The sequence below is a fragment of the Pagrus pagrus genome, assembly GCF_965226575.1.
Source record: "Pagrus pagrus genome assembly, chromosome: 23".
NCBI lineage: Eukaryota > Metazoa > Chordata > Actinopteri > Spariformes > Sparidae > Pagrus > Pagrus pagrus.
Genome location: NC_140205.1, coordinates 12,037,703 through 12,053,374, shown reverse-complemented (window position 1 = coordinate 12,053,374; position 15,672 = coordinate 12,037,703). Strand labels below are relative to the sequence as shown.

At 39.2% G+C, this 15,672-nt stretch overlaps 1 protein-coding gene across 5 annotated transcripts in view; it reads left to right on the top strand.

Moving 5' to 3' along the window:
• Window positions 1-15,672, top strand: part of znf800b (zinc finger protein 800b) — a 33,585-nt gene that overhangs the window by 3,951 nt on the left and 13,962 nt on the right. For 4 of the 5 annotated variants that reach the window (XM_084346521.1, XM_084346519.1, XM_084346522.1 and 1 more), the window contains 3 exons: window positions 11,396-11,507; window positions 13,639-13,668; window positions 14,411-14,741. In XM_084346521.1, the coding sequence (XP_084202647.1) occupies window positions 11,396-11,507; window positions 13,639-13,668; window positions 14,411-14,741 (473 nt within the window). The remainder of the gene's footprint in view (window positions 1-11,395; window positions 11,508-13,638; window positions 13,669-14,410; window positions 14,742-15,672) is intronic. The other variant, XM_084346520.1, reaches the window with a different exon arrangement.

Below are 15,672 nucleotides of genomic sequence, written 5' to 3'. Positions count from 1 at the left end.
GTATGTTGTGGGGGAAATATACAATTCATATTTAATCAGTTATGCAGTCTGATCGGTGACATGCTGGTACTATAACACCTATTGTTATGATGATATGATAATGATATGATAATAGTGATATGATGTAATGTAGTCTGTGGAATGCATTACGATATAAAAGTAGACTTAAAGGTAATATGAGCAAAATAAATGAATATGGGAAATATTGCAATAAGTTGTACTGTTAAAATAGTGCAAATACATAGATTTTTTTTATTTTTTGAAATTAATCTAAATAACTGGTGTAAAGATGTTTTATGGGGCTAAGCTGCAGTCAGGTAGTGTATTAAGTATTGTTACAGTTGCAATAGAGATTCACCCTAGAAGGCCCGAGTCTGTGGAGCGTTTGGATCATTGGTGCAACTTCTGACCTGCATGTGGCTGTTAGTTTAGTATATGATCGTTTGACTGGAAACTTATGTATACAAGAACGTGGCTCTGTCTGAGTTCAGGTGTAGAGATGGTTCTACTGTTCATGAATTGTCAAGTTAATTAATCAGTTCAGATTTGGCACATTCCCACCACCCCCCTTAAAATGTAAAACACATTACCTGAGTAACTCCGACACAGTAGAGATGGCCAGTCTAACCTTGAGGAGGAATATGAACGGGTAACTAGGACATGAGTGTAGATAACAAAGTGGGTTATAAGGAACTAAAATAAAATGGAAAGACAGATTAGCCTGAAGTTGACCGAATCGGCCTGCATATTTCAGGTACTTTACATTAAAGACTATTGTTTACATTCATCCCATTTGCAGGTCTTTTGGCTGCCTCAACTGGCCCTCCGTTATATGAGGCTTTGGGTTATAGCAACCTGAGATTAGTCTTTCCTTATTAGAAGAGCAGCCAAGACTAGCTGGCTCTCTTCCCTGATAACGTTTCCCCAGGTATCATTGTTTTTTCTTTTTACCAGAGTGGCTGTTGACTGCAACTTTCAGTTCAGTGATGTCAGAGTGATTCAGTCGGTTTAATGATGTAGCACTGCTGTGTTAAGTCACTGAGTCACCTCATCAAACCAGTGTGCAAGTCAAGTCATTCAGCGAACCCATTAACTTGTAACCTGTCAGAAAGGCAAACAGAGAGACTGACATGAAGATATCTCCAGAAAATCAGAGTCAGCTAGATGATAAGTCAGCGACACTACTTATCCAGTTAGGCGTATGACCTGAAAGCCGGGAAGCAGCGGTCAGACAATTCTAGGTCCCATTGAACAGTTAGTGTTAGCGCACAAGCCTTACCTACATAGTTGTCCTACTGTGTCAGCGGTGAACACAGAGTCTCCAGCACAGCTCCACCTGTCAACAAGGGCCTACTTTCTGGCCATTGTGACCAAACATGCTCTGGTTACTTGGAAAAGATCAGTCAAGTACTGCTCTGTGGATATCGCATGAATTGCTGCTTTTTTTGCCTCATGTTGACATCACCATGTACAGTGTTTAATTATACATTTACGTGTGATTTCAGAGCCTTGATTTCAAAGATCATAGGCTGCACATCCACACCTGCCCTGAAAATGCCCATTATGCATCTCCCATGGCTATATTTATTTAAATGTGTGTCCGTGCTCCCTTTCCACACTCTGCTGCTGTAGCTCTTACACAATGCACAGTGCAGAAATCCCTTTCATATCCACTTCTGAAGATCCAATTACAAATTTCGCCAAATCAAACTGTTTGATACCTGTTTTCCTGCCATCGAGTTTGTTTCGGTTTGATTGGTTGAAGAAAGTTGTCACAGGAAAACAAGTGGAGCTTTTTGCAGACCCTTAAAACACTATATTTTTCAATCTATAACTTTGTCGGGCTGTGAAATCTGTGAAGAAAGTGAAATTTGCCGTTTGGGAGACTGAGCAGTATTTCTATAACTTGGAAACGTGGGGGTGCATGTAGGCACCAACTCTGCATATACGTGTAATTTGTTTGTGTGTTTGAGGGCCCCCGGGTATTCCCCTATTTGCAAAGAAATTCATGAGAATGATTTGTTGCCACAGTGATTAATGTTTAGGCGTTACTATAATAAAGTAGCGTGATATTTTCACTTTTAGTACCAAATTGTTTGTATGCAAGATCACATGGCTGGTCACGAGCACATGCTCACTGATGTTGTCACATAGGATCAATTGGACACTATATATGAAAATATCAGCCAGATAAATTAAGGGCATTTAACATTTTCAAGTGCTGTTTGAATGACAGAGAACTGGGATAGTTATACCTTCTGGAAAACATGATGCAGTCAGTGGATCAGATGAATGTTTGGAAATTCCCCCTTGGTTGTTTTTTTTGCTGGGCACAGAGAAGCTGTGGTGTCATTTTATTGAATATACTTTATGTATGTACTCATTGTAGGGTACATTAGGTCTGGATATGTTACATCACCACACAGCATAATCTCTTCACTTTTTTTCTGAGACTTTAAAAGTTGTGTTGAATGTTGGTGGCGTACTTCGTAGCGTAACACGTTTTTAGAACATGCGTGTACTATCTGTTTTATGAACAGATCTGATTCCAGAAAAGTTGGGACGCTGTGGAAAAACAAATAAAACTAAATGTGATAACTTGCTACTGCTTGTTGACATATTTGGAAAAGTACAAAGTTTTACCTTATCAGTTTTATTGATTGGTGCAGTTATATGCTTATTCTGAATTGATTCCTGTAACACGTTTCGAACAAACAAGTCGGGACAGGAGCAACAAAAGACTGTAAAAGTTGTGGAATTCCCAAAAACACCTGTTCAGAAAAGGGTAATTGGTAACAGGTGATAGTATCATGATTCGGTATGAAAGGGGAATCCTTCACAAGCAAGGATGGGACAAGGTTCACCACTTTGTGAAACTCTTGATTGCGCCTACATGTGCTTGGAAACACTCTGTAGGGTTAGATGATGATTGCATTCTGTTCAGTTACATTATACACAACGTCCAACTTCCACTTATGCATATTGTGATTTTTGTCAAATATGACTTAATATTCCAAGTTGACAACGGGACACTCAGCTTCATATCCTGGATTGCCAACATTTCTAGAACCACAGTTAATAAAAGCCACCGATCATAAACTGTACCATTCAGTCATACTGTGTGTAGAAAATCCTCAGAGAAAAGGAATATCTTTAAGCATAAAGGAGTAGTGCTGGGCTGATGGATGATGGTGTCAATACGGAGGCGCACCCTGCCAAACAGACAAACAGGGTCGGAAATTAACACCGGCCATACACAAAATACATTTTCTGTTTGGCTGGTAAAATCCCGTTAGTGAAAATAGCAGTTACTCGTGTATAATCAGAGGTGGCAACACTACACGTATCCTTTCCAAGTAGAAGTACAGATACTTGTGTAAAAAAATGAGTGGTTAAAGTAGAAGTTCTGATTCAACTTCTTCACTCAAGTAAAAGTAAGAAAGCACAGGCTCTGAAATGTACTCAAAGTATAAAAGTAAAAAGTTTCCCTCTGAAGGACATTTTTACAGGCCATTTCTGTGCATAGCTAATTGAACTTCATGTCATCTGTGTCGCTGCTTTAGTTACTTTTGCGCCTTTTCTCCATTCGAGTCTCCCTCTCTGTCTGTTTCCGTCTCGCTGTGCCTGCAATGTTTGATATGCACTGATAGGTTGAAATCAGTTTTGTGATGTTGAGAAGGTGGTGTGCAGTGATCCAAATTAAAATAATTTAACATTCCCCTCAAATGCATTAGAACTAAACTAACAAGCCTGTTAAGACAATGTAAGCAGTACAATGTTTAGATATTTGTGTTAAAATGTAGGGAGTAAAAGTAAAGTTGTCAGAAAAATAAATACTCAAGTAAAGTGCAGATACCTGGAAAAACGAAGTATTCGTACTTTGTTACTTTCCATTTCTGCGCATAAGCCTTCAATGGGTTGCGCTACTGGTTAACCCCATCGAGGCTCCAAAGAAACAACAACAACATCATCATCTGTCTTGATGTTTCACTGTGGACGTCATCATACCCCAGTTTGGTAGACATCGCCTAACCCTACAGGGAAACTCCGTTGATAGGCCACATCACTGTTCCCTTCCTATCTTGTGGTCAGGTGGTGTGGCTGGTTTGTCTGCAAGCAGTCAGCATCATGTCAGTGAGTGTAGAGTCCCTCCATTAGGAGGAAGTCCTGTCAGATCGCCTCTACACAGCCATCGGAAATAACAGAGAAAGCAGTGGTGATTGGATTGCAGGCCCACATCTATTGGCTCGAGAGCCACATAAACATTTAAATGCATACATACATCATACAGTATAAACATGCACACTTGTACAAGATGAAACATGAGAGGAAGTTTTGCTCTTCTGACATGGATTTACCTGATTTGTTGCCTCTGGAAAGGCAAATGACAAATTTAACACAGGCAAATTGATTTCATTATGGATTATCACTGAATATAAAACTGTAAACATAATTGCTTGTAACACTGGAGGATATATTGTCAGGTGTATTTTTGAAATATTAAGCAAAGGATGTTGCATTTTTGGTCAGAACAGTTAATGTGTAAATATAAACTTTAAAAAAAAAGTTAAGTTAAAAATATAAAGTTTTTTACATTTGGAAATGATAGATTTAGTTGAATGGCTGCTGATGGAGTGAGTCTTGAAGCTGGGTGAGTAACCAGGTAGCAGGAGATTTGTTCATGCTTATGACTGTGTATAGCAGGAGAAGTTAATGCATTATTTTCTGAGTTTAAATGATACATTCTTTGGATTGTCAGTCACAGATATTTTTTTTCAAAGTGCCTCAGGCATTTCTGTCACATCTCACCCATTCATTTCCAACAAAGGCTCATTTTCTTCATCTTTTTTATGCAGTATTAGCCATTTTTCAAGTGTTACCATCATCAGCAGCAGTTGTTTATCAAGTAATATGCTGAGGAGGAAAGAAGAAAATGCTATTTTCAAATCTGTTTTTTCCCCATTGATCTTTTGAAATTGGTCTTTCAGCTTGTGTAGAGAAAGGAATAATTTTCTCACACTTCCACAGAACATCATGGGACATCCAGAACAATATCCTTTCTTCTTTAGTTGTTGTGTGGACAGGACACCAATCAGCACTGCTTTACAAATATTTAATGCCTTAACATTAGTACGTTGACGTTTGGAGCAGATAAGACTTTGGCAGAGTTTGATATTTAGAATAACTTGACATTTGCAAAGAAATGGAATAAAACCTGAATCTGTTATCTGTCGACATTATGAGCATGAGTATGAAGCTTTTGTGGAGTGTGAGTGTAAATGGAGTACATAAAGCCTCTTCAGAAGCGAGTGTTGTTGTATGTGTTCTCAGATGGTTGTCCACGCTGGGGTTTTTAAGCCTCGGTCAGCACCGGCAGACTGCTGCTTGTCAGGTTTTTATGAAACACTTCTCAACAAAGTAATTATGTTGCTGTTGGTCTTCGGTTGGGATTTGCAACCTTCTGAGTGCCATGGCACACTCAAATGAGAATCTAAATCCCAAGACGAACCTAGCTGTTGATTACCATATAAAATGGAGCTGTAGATGTAAATGAAGGCAGTAAAGTAACATTTCTTACTGTGATTGTTACAGACATATCTCAGGCCTCAGAACCACTCGTACGAACAGATTTGTTCTTAAATGGTGATTGAAGTGAATATGTGGCATTCAGTTTTCTTCGTACTTAGCCCAGATCTGTCATATAAGTCGAGTACATATGGTATATGCTTTGAGTAAGAATTATAATGCCTGAACACAGATGACTTTAGTCACAAGTTTAAATATGTAGCTGAAATTAATTTTGTTCACTATATTATGTGATTTTCTGAGAGGTTTTAGGATTTGTTATTTTTTATTAGGATATTTCAGTAGAGCAGGAAAATTCACTCCGACAGCAGCCTCAGATTTCCTTATGCATTCTTTATCACTTTGCATTATCATCCTCTGTTGCACCTGACAGTGTAAATCAACTCCTGTAGGATATGATACTCTCCTGCTGAATATATCCGTGATTGTCAAATACTAGTCGTGGAGCATTTTTCTTTATAAAGCCGTTTTTAGCAGAGCTTCATGTAGTCTGAGCCATTCCCTCTTTATGACCTTCCCTTTAAAGTGCTGCCTTGTTGGCAGTAGGGGTGGGGGATTTATCCAGAAAATAATGTCATGATCTATGTAGCCACAATAACGATTTACAGTCTAAATTGCGATCTCTTTTCTAAATTTTTAAATGTACTGTAGAATATAGCCGGACTTGAAAAAGTCAATGAATTTCTGCATTTGCATTTTTTAAAGGAGGCCTATTATGCTTTTTCATTTTCCCTTTCCTTCAGTGTGTTACAGGTTCTTGTGCGTGTAAAAGGTCTTGAAAGTTAAAAAGGTCAAAGTCGGCACCCATGGAAGCTCCTCTCTCCCGCAGAAAATACTCCTGAAGTGCCTGAAATGCCTCGTCAGTAGTCCTGTCTTTAACTCTTTTTTCCTAATTTTTGCCTAGCAGGTAGTTTGGCACTTAAGAATTGATTTAATCTAACTGCTTTGTTGTTGTTAGTGGTGCTGGGTCAGGCATGTGTAAGTTGACCAGTCACAGGAGACTGGACATTAGGGTGGGGGGCCTTAAAGCGACAGGAGCTAAAACAGCGTTTCAGACAGAGGGGGAATACAGTTCTGCTGCAAGCTTCATGCTGTTAGCTGTATCTCACTTTGCATTATTTACAATGCATTACTCAACCTCACCCACTCACCCATGTGAAGTAATTCGTTCAATCAGTATAGCCGTCTAGTTGGCTACATCACTTTAATTGTTTGTTCATGTGAGGCAGATCTCATCTGGGAACAGAAGGAAGAGGACATTACATACCATGGTCTTTATGATTTAACAGAAAAGTAGATTCTGGACGCCTTGAGGATCGATCATTACCTAGAATTATCAGATTACCAACTCCTATGTTTTCGACAGCTGTACTGTTAATACTTTCTTCTAATAAGACGACTGGAACTGCTAAATTTGTTATATTTCTGCCTTTTTCCGACAGCAGCTAACTTGCAGCTAACTTGCAGCTTGTAGGGTGAAGTTTCAGCTTTCTACTCATGGGTGACATTTTTGATTATGCTAATGATCAAACTTCACAAATGCTCACCACCTCCTGAACAGGTGACATTCAAGTTTGTGCAGTTAAAGGTGCAAACCTCACAGAAAAAAATAAGAGAGGTTTATGATAAGAATACAAAAACGGTCTTGCATGAGGCCCATTGACTTCTGTAAAAGCTCTGTTTCCATTAGACGCTCCCTAATGCTTAGAGGTTTTTATGAGTAGTTTTTCATCTTCCAAGTGTCCTTTTGTCAGAATTTTCTGATCCATATATATTCCCTGTACCCACTTGCTCCTATTCAGGATGACAGGGTGCTAGAGTGTTCCCCAGCATGCATGAGGTGAAATGCTGAGAAACAGCTTCAACAGGTCATTAGGGGCCACAGAGCTAACAAGCTAACACATAATTGAGCGCCAATTTCACTCAAGCTCACACTCACAGCTAAGGCCAATGTTGAGAGGTGATTTAACCTTTAGTTTGAAATGTATCATCACCTTTAAGTATTGCATCAACTAAAATTAACTCTATTTATTTTTAAATGAAGCAATACAACCTTTAAATGAGGTTGCTGCAGTCGTCAGTAAGGTAGACAGACTTTCCGGTCAAAGTCCTAATTTCCCATTATAGTTGATGGCTAGTGTTAATCTCCCTCCCTGGTATAAATAGAACCTGGGAAGGTGCATAATGCATTAATATGCCTGCTCTTAATTTTGCTAGAATATGAATTATTTTTTATCTAATAGCTCTGTTTGAAATTAATTGTGTCTTCATTACAGTTAAGTTTCAAAGGCAAAACTGCTCAAAAAATGGTTCAAGAATAAAGTCCAAAAATCATAGTCCACCTGTAGCATCTCTCTCTGTCTTCACCGTATACACTGAATTGGAGGCAACTGTGGTTTGTAGCATAGGATATCTGCTAAATTAATGTAGCATGATACAAGTTAATAACAGCTTCCATTACCCACATTTGATTAGGCACTGTATTCCACTACACTCGTCTACTCCCTTCAATGGAGGCTCAACACCAGTTGTATTTGTTTGTCAAGTGACAGCTCCATCATGCCAGTAGCCTCTGCTGTCATGTTATCACACAGTTCTTAATTGGTTCATCCTCCATATTAAAAGCAGATTGTTTCATGTGAATTTGAAAGAAAATGGAGAGCTGTGACAGGTCTGGAAAAGCGTTTTAATTCAGGAACACACGATTCAGTTTAAAGTCGGATTATAATCCTGATTGTGTGTGCAAAACAGACACATCACCATTAACTGTCAGCTCACATTTGTATTATGTTGAACAAGTTTGATTTTTGACTGCAACCTGGGAAAATCTATTCACAATCTGTGGTTGGACTTGGATAACTGTGGACATTTTTTTAAGTGTATTTGACTGTGACTGTGGTCTGCAAAGGCCTGTGTTTTCATATCTATCTGAAATTTTAAATTGTCTACACCTGGCTTTTACTGCAAATATTATCATGCATAATTATTGTGTTCCAGCCTGATAGACATTTTGTGTGTTATTTTATGATGCTTTCGCTGTGTGATGTTTGCAGTCGTCAGTAGTAACTGTCAGCCATGATCAAATTGCCTCGCCACCATGACTAAAAATCATGTTGAACTCTGACTAAAACATCAGATCTAGTCATGGATTCAAATTTTTGAGCCACGTCTTTTCACACTCAATTTTAAGCTATGTCAAGTCCTTCAAGTGACTCCACTGAAACAGATGTGCAGCTTTTTCGTTCGGTCCTGATTAAGTGCGCACCAAACAGGTGCACAAGTGTTTTTCTGATTTTAGTTCCATTCAGAAACTCTTCCTAATCAGAGTGATACCTCTGTGTTCAGGATCCTACCTGTGTGATAACATGATTTACACAGCTGTTACCTCGCAAGCAATTTTTAATTTCCCATTACAGGGCCATAACAGCAGTCTGACCTTTGTCTTTTCATGTACACAACAGCTTCGTATTGACATTGTTCTGGCAGATAATGAAGTGAGTGAAGTTGTGTAGTTGTTGTTTTGAATTGTAATCAGCTCACCTGCTCCTCTGCTTCAGCTACTTGAATGAGGAGGCAGAGCTCCATCAGTGTGCATGCCTCAGATAAACAGTACAGCAAATCACATCCTTTGTATTAAGATGTACGTTGTGTTAGGGCAACCCCTCTGTGGCCCCTTGAGTGTTGCTCTGGGTCATTATGTCGTTTGGAGACCTCTCCAGACTACAAAACTTTTCAACTAGAAAAACATTCCAGGTTCGAGCTTCGTCTCCATCTGCTGGAGGTTAAGTGAAATTACAAATTAGGGATGTGCCTGTGCATATGACTTTGGATGTAGGATGGAGGCATCTGAGGTCACCAACACACTTTTCACAGTCGTGTAACTTAACTGTTCAAGCGTTGCAGCTCATTTTCTTAAACCAAGAGCTTGGAAGAGAGATTTTCTTCTTTTCTGTCAGATTTTCTATTTATTTTGAATTTAAGTTTCCCCATAGTTGTAAGACACAGTGATGATTTCTCGCTTTTAGTATAGCATTTCATTGTTACTGATAGTTTACCATAAAATCACAGAAGTAACAAATATATGTTTGCCACAGGCCTAGTGGAGACTTGATCTTTAATTTAAAGAACATTGCTTTACCTTTCTTATATTTTATTCAGTTGAAGTTCATTTTGGTCCACCATTTGACTCTTTGGACACTTAAAACGTATCCACTGAAGAAGAAATTACCAATAAATGTCAATTTCAAGACTATATTCATTTATTTGTTTGCTAATGTTGGTCACAGCTAATGCTGGTCTTCTGTAGCTAGTGGGTATGACAAAAGATAACAAATGAGGAAACAGTGAGGCTGTTCAGCATGCCACAGTGCAGCTGAAGCATGTATTTGAAGCAGTGGAAATGAGCACAAGTGTGGTGTCAAGTGCATTTGGCGGAGTTGAACCAAACTGTTTGAACTTATACCGCCACTAGAGGGCAGCAACAAATGTCTTTTTCTCAGCATTGATGTTGTCATATAAATGAAACATAATCTCATAAAGCTCACATTTTTTTAAAAGTTTAGGCTCCAATTTACCTTAATAAATGTCAGTTCATAGATTAAATTTGTGAGTTTTTCCCAGGGACCTCTTATTTATTGCCCAGTTGGGTTACAGCATAATGAAAACAAGTCTAAAGATTCATCCTGACACATTCTCTAATGCACCAAAAATATGCATACCAGAGTATTATATCAGAATTAAGCTGGATTTCCCAACTCACAGTATGCACTTCAGAGACGGGTTCCTGACTGTTCCCAGTAGAAGTGCTTTGTTTACTGAATACACGTGTATGTATATGTATTTTGACTACAGCAGCACTTATTGCATAAACACACTTGTCATTAAATGTTTTTAATCCAGATCCACATATGCATACAGTAACAGTGTTCTGAGCAGTGTAAGGTGCTCCGGGGAAGGTGTGTATATATATACAGTATCCATTAGCATAACCTATGTTAGAGAGGCCAGTGTACTCATTTTATATGCGCACAGGAATAGCATGCCTCATGCAGGGTAATGTTGCAGGTAACATGGGTCTAATAGTCCTGCCAGCAATATGATGAGCAGCCAAATTAGCATTGTGGGAAACCATTACTGTGACCTTAAAATATTCAATGCTGTTTTATAATTAGATCGTCGCCTGGTGGTTTCTAAGCACTCCACAGCCAGTAAACACATGAAGTCCTTATGTTTGCTGTGTGTTTTCTAATGCATTATACATGCTTTCTGCACAGAAATGTGTTGTGGGTGTACAGTTTGGCAACAGAGGTGGAGTTTTGTTGTCAAATCCAATGATAGAACTTAGTTTGCCAGTTCTTTTAACTTTAGTTTAATTTATTTGCAATTTTCAATTTTGATTTAGTTTAAAATGATACGGTATGTCTATTTGTAGATGTAAGAATATAACAAACTAAAACAGTGTATACATATTTTATATATATTTTTTAAGTATATATGTATATATTTTTTGCATTGTGATACATGAAAATACAGTGTTAAAAGAATTGATTAACATTTCCATTGCTTTTGAATCTTGAAAAGAATCTATGTGGGACATCATTGATGCCATACTTTATGTAATGTTATGTATCAATGATGAATCAGCTTGAACATGTAGTGAACAGTCAATGCAAGTTTTGTTTTTGCTGGTAACAGCTGGCTATGAGGTGTACATTCATACTCAAGCTAACATGAATACAATGTAACAACAGAAGCCTCTGTAATTTGTTATGCTAAGCCTTTCCCTGGCTAATGTGGGGTGTTGTTGCAGGTTACAGGTGTGTGCTGGAAGTGAACGTGTGGTGCCGCAGGCCAGTCTTGGCAGCATGGTGAAGGCCCAGAAGTCAGCTGGGAGGAAGAGCTCCCAATGTCACCGCAGACAGGTACGGAAAAAAAACACAACTATGTCTGGATGTTATTGTCCAGTCTCTTCCCTTCACTGTCAGAAAAACAAGCAAGTTTCCTGGATGGGGATTAAATTTAGTCCTCCCTTTTCACATTTTGTTTTAGTCCAGATGTAAATGGAAACGTGTACCTGTTTGTTTGTTTGTTTGTTTGTTTGTTTGTTTGTTTGTTTATTTATTCATTGCTAACATTTTCTGCTGTGCTTAAGGAAATGACAGTATGCACTCGTTAATGCCACAGCCTTTACCTGCATGAGGGGGGAAACAGTTTGTGCCCAAACACTAGGCAATGCAATAAAAGTCATTGTATTGTTAATAATTCACGTATTCATATTCTAGGAAGTGCTACAGAGACAGTGGGTGCTCATTTAATGCTTTGTTCAGAAATCATTACAGTCTGTCATGTGATCATTAATAACAGATGAGACAAGACGTTGATGTCAGGATCATTCCTATTTTTATGACTATAGAAAATGAATCAGTCATAATGACGATCCACCCTCTTTCATCCAGGTTTCACCTGTCTGTTTTATTTTTTAGTCCACATAGTAGTTTTATTGAGAAGTGAGTGGGAATTCTAGTCCACCCACTCTAATCAGGACCCTTTATCCAGCTCCCTGCTCACTGCTTCCCAATGAAAAGAAAAAATCAACCATGAAGAGCTGACAATTGACTGATATTCATACTAACTGAAAGGTGGTGCTCTCTGATATTTATTTTACCTTAGCACTGGACAGCCAAGATGTTGATGCTTTCTTTACTTGCCATAGATATATACAGGTGCACCGAATATGTAATATTCTAATATTTTGAGATACTGGAGTTTTGATTTTCATGAGCTGTAAAGTGTAATCTTCAAAATGAAAACCAAAAAAATATTTCACTTTATGTGTAATCAATCTAGAATATATGAAAGTTTCACTTTTTGAATTACATTACAGAAAAAATAACTTTTCCATGATATTAAATTTTTTTCAGATGCACCTGTAGATGTGTTAGATTTCAGATGAAATGGCCTCCACTTTGTTTATTTATTTCTCCCATCTCCTCCCTTCATTAGCTGTGTTGAGTTATATGTTTTGCATTGAACAGATGGCTTCATTCAGCATGTGTAACATACTGTTGAGTTATTTTGTGGTCATTTGATTATGCCGTGGTATGCAGAGTGTGTTTGTGTGTCCGTGTGTGTGTGTGTGTGTGTGAGACATAGTGTCCAAGTGGCCCACTTGTCCTGTGGTGATGTGCTGTAATGTGCCTGAACGGTGGGAGTCATTTATCCCTCTTCAAGGGCGGCAGGGACACAAGGAGCGAGAGAGACAGACACAGACAGAGAGAAAATGAGGATAAATTGGTGGGTGGGAGAAGAGAAAAGATTGGGGATTTAGAGAGAAAGAAGGTCTGGTCAAGAGGCACAGCTACACACACAGACAAATGTGCGCACAGTGATGGGTCGGTGTGGAGTCACTTATCTGCTGAAGGGTAGCAGTGTGCGACAAGGTTAATGTCCCCCCGTACAAAATCTCTGGACGCTCAGGAGACAGGAAAGCCACACAATCACAGACACACACACACTCAAACTCTCTTTCTCTCGCTCACCTGCTGTGACCCCTCATTCTGACAAACATTTTTTTAGCAGGGGATGGCAACTAATTTTATTTGTGATGGGTTTTCTTTCCTCTGTGGAATTTAAGCCAGCATTTATTTGTTTAATGTCACGTTTTATGTATAAGATTGTGTCTGTGTGCTTGTATTGTTATCTTTCTATGTACTTAAACCTGCATTGTGAGGACATTTTAGACGGTCCAGACCTGATTTTAAGGTTTAGGTCAGAAATAGTTGTAGGTTCAGGTATGGGTTAAGGTAGGGCATTTATTTGTGATGGTTAAGGTTGCGGTTAGGGGCTAAGGAAAGCATAATGTCACCGAGGGTCCTTACGACGATAGAAATATCAACATTGTGCATGTGTCTGTGTGTTAGTGTGTGTTTTATGTATTTGTTTCCATTACTTTGTAGTAGTCAGTAAGTCATACTTTCGTTGCCTGACAAATTGAAGTACGATATGATATGATTTTATTGTTGATTTATACTGAAATTCATTCTGCATCCTCAGGCAGCTCCGCTCAAGAAGTTTACACAAAAAGTAGGCATATGACACATTGAACAATCATGACCATGAAACATATCATAACATCCTCAGATCCATCTTATTTAGCAGCATACTAATTTTGGTTCAGCAGCAGGATAGACGGATATATAAAGGAAATTTTCAGTCTATTGCATGGTAATGATCTCCAGTTAAAGTCTTGTAAACTAGAATGTTAGTGTCTTTCTTTCACCATGAATTAATTTCAGAATGTTGACTTTAGTGCCATCCAGTGGTAGCATCAAGAGAGCATTCATGGTGTCAGACAGCGTTACATGCTGCTCCCACCACCCAGATGTTTGACCCAGGGACACTGAGATTATTGGATTGAAAGTAGCACATAGAGAGAAACATTATCTATGTTTTGTTTAACTATTGTATGAATAAATGTGTCACAACTTACCATTATAAATGAAGCATTATGGTGCTTCAGACACTCTCCAGATGTAAGGGAACATGTCTGTTTGTCTAGACCCCAGAAGCACATCATCATCATTGTTATAATTCTTTTTGTGTGAAAATGAAATGCAAAAATTACCGTTTTTGTCACGACTCATCCCAAAATTAAAAAAATATTTTGAAATAATTGCACCATGATTTTATTTGCATAACTTTTCAGTTGTACCACAATGCCACAAAAATCATACACATAGTTGTTTTAATTTGAGTCCTTTTTCCACTTGGATATGTTTTATCCTCCTTTTTCTGTAGCTCATGTTTTCATGGTTTTCTGGTTTAGGTTCCACAGAGTGGTGGTCAGGCAGAGGTGGAGGAAGCCCAGCTCCAGTCGGACCCCCAGCCTCCACCACCAGAGGAGGACCCCCAAGAAGGAGTCCAATCCTCGGATCAGACCTCTGCTTCAGCCGAGGTGCTCTCAGAGAACTTGGACCAGGAGGAAACTTCCATAGCTCAGGAAAAAGGCAACTCTGGTTCCCAGTCTGTGGCCAAGCCCCTATGGAAGCCCATTCCCCCTCTGCTGCCTGAAACTCACATTGAGACCAGGGACCAGAGCTGCCAGACTGAAGAGCGGTTCCAGCAGACCAGCGCCGGCAGCCATGCTCATAACACAGGTCGGTAAAGTTTTCTTCCTTCTGCACATCCTGTTGCTTTGACTCATCCACCCACAGGCTAAAACTGTCTGTCAGCCTCCTGTGTAGCTTCACTGCCAGAGCATCGGGGTATGGCTGTCTGTGTACTCCAAACAAAATCAAATGATGTGTTCCAACAGAAGAAATGGAGCTTGAAAGTCATGTTTACTCCGACTATATAAGCTTTGGGATGAGTGAACAGACTCGGGCCACTAACTGAGTAGGAAATTGGTTACTAGCTAAAAGAAGATGCACATGGACTTAGGCTTAGAATAAAAGTGAAACTTTTCTGTTTATGGCTGCACAAGCAATCCTATCTCTGGCAGGATTTTGGAAAGCTTACCTCTTCGGAGTTTTGGGTATGTGGCTAATGAAAAATAAAAGCCTAGGATGATCAGAGAGATATGACTGAAATGAATGATAATATTGCTATCTGAGGTGCAACCACTTCATCCACAGAAACACTTTTGATATTGGGTTATAAAATATACTACTGCGCCCTGAAGTCTAGCGCTATGATGATGTAATGTTTTCTGCTGATTGCTGACATGTTTGTTTTCTTTGCTTTTGGGTCAGCTGTGATCCTTTGCTTTTTCTTCCACCGTAGTTTTCCTCCTTCCTTCAAAGACCAATGGTACATGTCTTGATTCAGGTGAAAATCCTGCTACTGTGAGCTAATTTCTAACTGCTGCTGCTAAGGAGGGAGTTCCACCACTCATAGTAAAAGGAAGCTGTTTACCTCGACTGACGAACCTGATTGGTTGATCTTTGACCCTTTTGCAGGGAGCGAGGGGGTGGAGGTCGGCGGGTCACTGACCTGCCCCGCTGGGATTATAGTAGCCTGCCTCGGAGAGGTGTGGGGGGATGGGTACGAGTGAAACACATTCTGTCACACATTAAAACATAATCTCCA